This window comes from Lupinus angustifolius, chromosome LG07, assembly GCF_001865875.1.
Source record: "Lupinus angustifolius cultivar Tanjil chromosome LG07, LupAngTanjil_v1.0, whole genome shotgun sequence".
Lineage (NCBI taxonomy): Eukaryota > Viridiplantae > Streptophyta > Magnoliopsida > Fabales > Fabaceae > Lupinus > Lupinus angustifolius.
The window spans coordinates 16,947,962-16,955,754 of record NC_032015.1 but is presented as its reverse complement, the minus strand read 5'-3'; the positions used below and the strand labels follow the sequence as shown (position 1 = coordinate 16,955,754).

Below are 7,793 nucleotides of genomic sequence, written 5' to 3'. Positions count from 1 at the left end.
AGGTGTTCTTCACACAAAGACTTGGAGGTCTTGGGATAAAGAGCGATACCTTGGCTGGGGCCGAATCGTGTAAGAAAGGTTTTCTTGGGAGGCGGTTTTGGGAAAGGTCAAACCAAGGGTGATGAAGTTCTTTGGGTTCCAAGAAGGGAGCATTCAAGTTTTGTATTTGGAAGCGCGTATATAACGTACATTGTGTTTCTTAGTGAAGAAGGAAAATCTCCCAGATCAAAGGGGAGGACTGGATGTAGTTTTGCAGTGGACAACAAAACTAACCAGGATAAAATCTCTGCGCAATTTTTTCTATCATTTTCTCTTTTATATTTCAAGATGTTTTAATGCGAGTTTGGAGCTAATATTTTGCATACTTGTTCCTTGCTATGTTCTTTTTAATCTTGCACAAAAGTATCTGTTGTATATCTATTTGTGTGTTTGTTAATAACTATTCAAGTTACTGTTCTGATCATTCAGTTTCTGTTACTGGTTAATCGATTATGAACAATGCTTAATCGATTAACTGGGCATTTTTCAGCAAGTGTGCAAAAATCCAAAAAGTGGAACTTGAGCTCCGCCACACCTATTCAACCTCTCTTCTACGTCTATTCCGCCACTGATACCTAACAGTCTAGACCAGATAGATATGTTAGGAAATGTACATAGTTTGGTGCTAGATGTGAGTGGCGAATTCACGCTTCTTTTAACGTTAAGCATGACATACGGGAGATTAAGAAAATTAATGGAACACACACTTGTGTATATATGTTGGTTTTCCAAGATCATAGCAAATTAAATTCATCATTTATTTCAGACCTTGTTGTTAATTTGATATCTGCGGATCCGAGTATACCATTTAAGGCACTAGTTAAGGAGTCAAGCATATGACGAAGGTATACGTTTTGGCCACATGACCACGAATCTTGCAGAATGTATTAATGGTGTTCAGAAAGGATGTAGGGCTCTTCCTATCATAGCCCTTGTGAGAGCAACCTACTATAGGCTAAATGAATGGTTCATTCAACATCGGGATGAAGCTACTAACATGATTAGAGCAAGGCATATATATTGTGAAGAGTTGACAAAAGTGATTAAAGAAAATCAACGACAATCCACTTGTCAAGTAGTTCGTAATTTTTCACGGGAGACCGGAGTCTCGGAGGTTGAAGTTATATGTAGATCTGGTGGTCGTCAAGTGAGGGTTTTCACTGTGAAACAAGCCGATAGTTGGCGTGATTGTGGGGAATTTCAATCATTAAGATTGTCATGCTCTCATGCGATCGCAACATACGCTTCACTGGCTTTAGATTGTAACCAATTTATCTCCAATTTACCGACTGGATAATATTGTTAAGGCATATGGATGTCACTTTCAACCGATTGGTAATGAAGAATATTGGCCCCCTTATTGTGGTCCAATATTTATCCCCAATCCTCTAATGCGAATGAATAGAAGTGGAAGACCGAAAACTACACGCATTCATAATGAGATGGATGACATTCCTGTTGAACAAATTAAAAAATGTGGATGGTGTAGAACTGAGGGGCATAATAGGAAGACATGTCCACTAAGATTTAGAGAACTTGGTGAGAGTTCTACACAACGTTTCCATAATAATTAGTTTATTATGTAATCTTTATTTTTATTATGTAAGTCTTTACATTTTCACGTAATGGAATGAAGAATGTTATATAAGTCTTTACATTTTCACATAATGCAATGAAGGAGATTATGTAATGTAGTTTATTTTTAATTTTATTATGTAATCTTTATTTTTATATTGCATTGTAATGAAGAATTGGTGTAATCTTCATTTTGTAATCTTTATAACAAGACAAAAACAATGATGGGTTTGTTCACGTGATAATAATTGATGGGTTTGTTCACTTGACAATACAATGCAATGGAGAGATTCTTCATAAAGTGAATTGCATATGATGAAGAATGACTAGTTTATAATAAGACAAAGCAATGTAAGATAGTGAATGACCAAACAAAGCAATGTAAGAAATGAATGACTATACAATGCAATGCGAAGTAGAAATAGAAATAGGAGAGATTCCATGGTAAAGTGAATGACAATGTGGATAAAGTGAATGCCAATGTAGAGGTTCCATACAATGCAAAAGTATTTTGTATTTATATATTTTAGACACATATAAATTAGCATTGCTATAGCCGATTTATACTTATATATTTTTCACACATACAAATCGGCATTTATATAGCCTATTTTTTCTTATATAATTTTCACACATATAAATCGGCATTGCTATAGCCGATTTATACTTATATATTTTTCACACATACAAATCGGCATTGATATAACCGATTTATACTTATATAATTTTCACATATATAAATCAGCATTGATATAGCCAGTTTACACTTATATATTTTCTACCCACATAAATCAACATTGGTATAGCCGATTTGCACTTATATATTTTCCACACATACAAATCGACATTGATATAGCCGATTTATACTTATATAATTTTCACAGAAGCATGTGTGAAGATTGTTATAGAAATGGTTAATACACGTGATCCTATAAATATTGGGCAATATATTCACTAACTCACGTCCAATCTTCACACATTTTTCAAATTTTCTTCTCACCTTCTTCACACTTTCTTGAAATTTCCTTCTCACCTTCTTCACACTTTCACATATACATAATTTCTAATGGAGTATCTAAATCCAGGACCAATTGACACTTCACTACTCACCATGCAGAATGATCATATCTCAAACAATGTCTGGAATGGCATTGAATGTACTTTTCGACCTAGATCTTGTTTTTGGCAATCACTACATTCTGAACCAGTGTTGCAAGTTATCTGTAACACTGTTTTTGGTAACTTGTTGACACTTGGAGCAGTAGAAATCAACAATCATTTATTATTAGCATTGATCGAGAGATGGATACTAGAAACACATATTTTCCACTTTCCATGTGGAGAGGCCATCGTCACTCTTGAGGATGTGACTTACCAACTTGGCATTCCGATAGAAGGAGAAGTTGTTACCGGAGTGACAAGTACGGATTGGGAAGAACTTTGCATCCAGTTGTTGGGTGTCGTTTCAGTAGGTAACGAATTAATGGGGCAGAGGGTGAAACTCACATGGCTTGAGAGGACATTTCGTGATCTCCCTGAGAATGCTAATGAAGTTGTTATTGAACAACACGCTAGAGCATTTATTCTAAGAATGATCGGGGGATTTCTCATGCCAGATACATCAGGTAATCGAGTCCACCTTATGTATCTTCCTTTGCTTGAGGACTTAACGGAGACATTCCAATATAGTTGGGGCTCGGCTGTATTAGCTTGTCTTTATCGAGGATTATGTCGTGCAACAATAATTAGGGATCAAAAAGAGATTGGAGGATGTCTACTACTCGTTCAATCATGGGCATATGATCGCATTGAAAATCTTGCACCAAGACTGTGTGACCCAACACCTTATTTTCCACTGGTCAAAAGGTATATACTAATTTTATCATTATATATAAATTTTTAATTAATAAAATTGATTCAAATTATTTTACCAACTAACAAAGATTAATAATAGGTGGTCACAAAATTTAATCACCAGCAACATCCCTAGACATGCTGTTAAATGTTTGACCATATGCGCGTTGATCAGGTATATTTATATTTGTATGTACGAATAATAAGCCAAACTTTCATTTTGTTTCTATATTTTCTATGTTAACTTTTTTATTAACATTTTGCCATATTCCTAACTGTCATTCCTCCCAAACATCTCGGAGAAAAGCCGATCACGTGTGTCACTAATCTGTTTTGTAATTGTAGAATGACACCCTACTGATCGGATTATGAGGCAATTTGGTTTTGGTCAACCAATTCCACAAGATCCAGTGAATAGTGAAAAACTTCACAAAGTTGACTTACGTGGCAAAACTGATTATTACTGGCCACATAAGCATCGTCGCTGGATTCAAATATGGAATAATTGGAATAACTATGTGGTCGATGGTTTACCCGCAAATACCATGCCTTAGAACCACTACTCTGAGTATATGCAGTGGTACTTAAAAAGGACTAGAAGATACATATCTAGAGATGAAGCACACTCTGATGTAATGGTAACTTTTTTTATAAATTAAATTTTCTCTCTAATCAATTTATTTACTTCTAATTTTCTATAAACTTTTTAGTACACCTTTGCAAAAAGAATTTGTGATTAGAATCGTCATCCAGCTTCACTTATAAATCTCACACAATCTTTATGTGACGTCTTCTCATCTTGCCGTGAAATGATGGGAGCATTGGTTGAACTATACCCCAATGCATACTTAACCCACATTGATGAAGCTCCCCCTACTCATCATTATCATATACCGGAAACTGAGTCTCCGCAACGAACTGAAGTGGATACTCATTCTCAAACACACACTTCTTCAGTTACTCCTCAATAACAACAGCAACAATCACACGGTTTTGGAAATTTTAATTATTCATCCAGCTATTTTTCATCAGCTTCTTAAATGCCACTACCATCAATGTTTGCTACTTCTTCATCTACGCCATTCTCGGCATATGATTCTCAACAATATTATCGTCCTACTATGCCGTCCACAAACATTTTTGCAACGCAAAATAATGATGACGAAGTTCTGGTTGAGGATGTTGATGAAGATGAGGATGATGATGATGAGGATGAGGAGGAGCCACAATTGGCTACACGTGGTAGAGGGAGAATCCCGCAGCGGGCTGAACAACAATTAAGAGTTCAACAGACTGAACAACAATTAAGAGTTCAACCGCAAAGAAGGAGAAAACCACCTCCATGTGGGACTTCATCACATAGACGTCATTAAGATTTTCTGGGATTTAATGTATTAAAATTTTAATATTGTCATATAGTGTTGCTATTATTGTTGCAATGAACTTGGTTGGGTGAAATTTATATATGAAGAACAAACTTCTTTACATAGCCGATTTAGCTAGGGCATTAAAAATTTATATATATGTAAAACGCCAATATCATTGACGATTTATATATATATATATATAGAAAACGCCATTGCCATAGACGATTTCCAGAGGAGATCTTAAAGAAATCCTAACCCTAAAACTCCTACCCTGTAAACGATTTATATATATATATAGAAAACGCCAATGCCATGGACGATTTCCATAGGAAATCTTAAAAAATAAAACTCTTGCCTTGTTACCGAGTTAGGTGGGCCCAAGAGAAAAAAATTACTGAAATCGTGCATGAGGTTGCCGATTTATAAAAAAGTATACTACTTCCGTAATAAGTATAAAATCTACACTATTATAGTAAATTTGTAGTCAAACTACACTATATAAATAAATTTGTCGTGTAAAACACAAGCTAAACCAAGGGTGAGTTTGTCTTACCAACTTTGAAAAAGACGATGATGTTAAATTAAGATAGGAATTACATGTCTCACTTTAAGTTCTCGCCTAATTAAATATTATATTTTATTAAAATAAAAAATTATAAAAACAAAATTAATATTTAATATTATTGTGTGAAGTTTAATTGGAAAAAATTATCATAATCAAATATTTTTGGTATAGAGGATCATTCTTCATTTCTTTGTTAGATCTAGGTTGCTGTTTTTGGTGGGTCACAAGCACTAATTCTGGAAAATCATTTTTTTCACTTCACATGTAATACTCCATGTCAATATAAATGCAATTAAATATTCAAGTACACATAATATTTGAAAAAATGAAAAAAAAATGGATATACTAAATCTTGTCATAAATAAAATATTATATTATATTATATAAATGTAAATGTCTTAACTAAATAGTATATTAAGAGTACTGAAACATCAGAAATTAAATATTTTCCTATATTTTTATTTACTATTAGTTTTATAATATAACTCAAATATTTATTGTTATGAAATCATTTTCAATAAATATTTTTATAAGTAACAAGTAAGATTGCAAATAGATTAAGCTATATAAGTTTTAGTTTGTAGAGTTTGATATGTACCTGCCACCTATTTGGTTTGACTGAAAACTTGTTTTTTTTATACAAACTGAAAACTTGTTTTTTTTATACAAACTGAAAACTTGTTTTTTTTATACAAACTGAAAACTTGTTTTTTTTATACAAACTGAAAACTTGTTTTTTTTATACAAACTGAAAACTTGTTTTTTTTATACAAACTGAAAACTTGTTTTTTTTATACAAACTGAAAACTTGTTTTTTTTATACAAACTGAAAACTTGTTTTTTTTATACAAACTGAAAACTTGTTTTTATCATAGATAAACATTTTAAATAAAATTAAGTAGAGGAACATAGAACAGACTCACCTTTCATGTCTTCCAACTTAATAAGTGAAGTGACTAAAAACTTATGTAAAAGCCTAGACTTGGAAACTTCAATTGTTTTATATTTTCAAAAAAATCCAATTTTCTAAGACATATAACCCTTAACAAATGGGTTGTATTTTATATAAAAAAGTATTATACTTTTCAATCGTTAAGTATGAAGTATTCTTTATTATGTACAATTTTTTAATAAATAAGGTGGTTGAGTAATCTAAATAGGTTTGTTTATTCATGTCCCATGCTTTAGTTTGTATTAGCTAAGCCTTTTGAAAAGTCTAAGTACATCATTGCCAAATAAGTCATATAACATATTCTACCTGGCAAATTTACTCTTTGACTATATTATTACTAAACTAGTGTAACTTTTTTAATTATTACAACACATTTATGTAAATCGGTCATAAGATAGGTGAACCTAGACGCTAGTCTCTTAAGCCATCTTAATTGTCATATCATATTCATGAGATACATCATCTAGTTAGTTGAATGTTCATGCATCTATCATACATGTTATATGTGCATATTATGCATAATATATTTAGTAAAACATGTATATATATTGTGAATAACATATGAGAAGTTTACCATTTGAAACATATGCATAAATGTTCCAGTTAATCGATAAAAGTGGTAACTTAATCGATTAACTCAACTGTTTTTCTTTTAAATATGTGTTTTCTGTTTTAACTGAATTCTGTGTCATTTTGTTGCCACGTTAATCGATTAAAGAGAAGCCTTAATCGATTAACTAGTCTGTTATGTGTTATAACTGAAATCTGTTTTAACTATTTAACTGTTTTTGCAACGAATGTAACCACCTATTCTCTATGCTATAAATACAAGGCATTATTCAGAAACCCACAACATTGCATTTTATTGTATAGGGCTGTTTAGAGAGCATTTTGCATACGTGTTTTACTGTATTTTGCAAGAGAGTTACATGCGTGAGAAGAGAGATTATGCTGGCTTAAACTGCTGTTATGTGCTTACTATTTTTGCATAATTTTGTATCCATTCTAATCTTGCTCACATACTCATGCATTAGATTTTGTTACAGAGAAATCATTTGTATACTGATATTGATTAACTCATTTAAATCTTGATGGCTTAAGTGGTTAGTAAAATGGTTAATCTTTGAGTCTTTATCTTATCATATTTTAAGCATTATTGTGCTTAGTATACCTTGTTGTTTAACGTGTTTTTGTGTAGTCTGGATTTGTCTCTTGTTGTGAGATCGCCATAGAGATTGAGGTTCTTCACCAAGGCTAGGAGGTCTTGATTTGAGGATAAGAATCTTGGCTGGGTGAGAAATGTTTTCTCAAGAGGCGAAGGGTAGAGTCAAACCAAGGATTTAGAGATCCTAGATTTCAAGAAGGGAGCGTCATATGTGCTTGTAATTGAATTGATATTTGTATCAATTTTTCAATATTGTGAAGAAAGAAAATCTCTCTG

The 7,793-nt window shown here is 32.6% G+C and overlaps 1 protein-coding gene across 1 annotated transcript; it reads left to right on the top strand.

Moving 5' to 3' along the window:
• Positions 2,681–4,022, top strand: LOC109352970 (serine/threonine-protein phosphatase 7 long form homolog). The gene is made up of 2 exons (XM_019595157.1): positions 2,681–3,480; positions 3,842–4,022. Exons 1-2 carry the CDS (start codon positions 2,681–2,683, stop codon positions 4,020–4,022), a joined length of 981 nt encoding a protein of 326 aa, XP_019450702.1.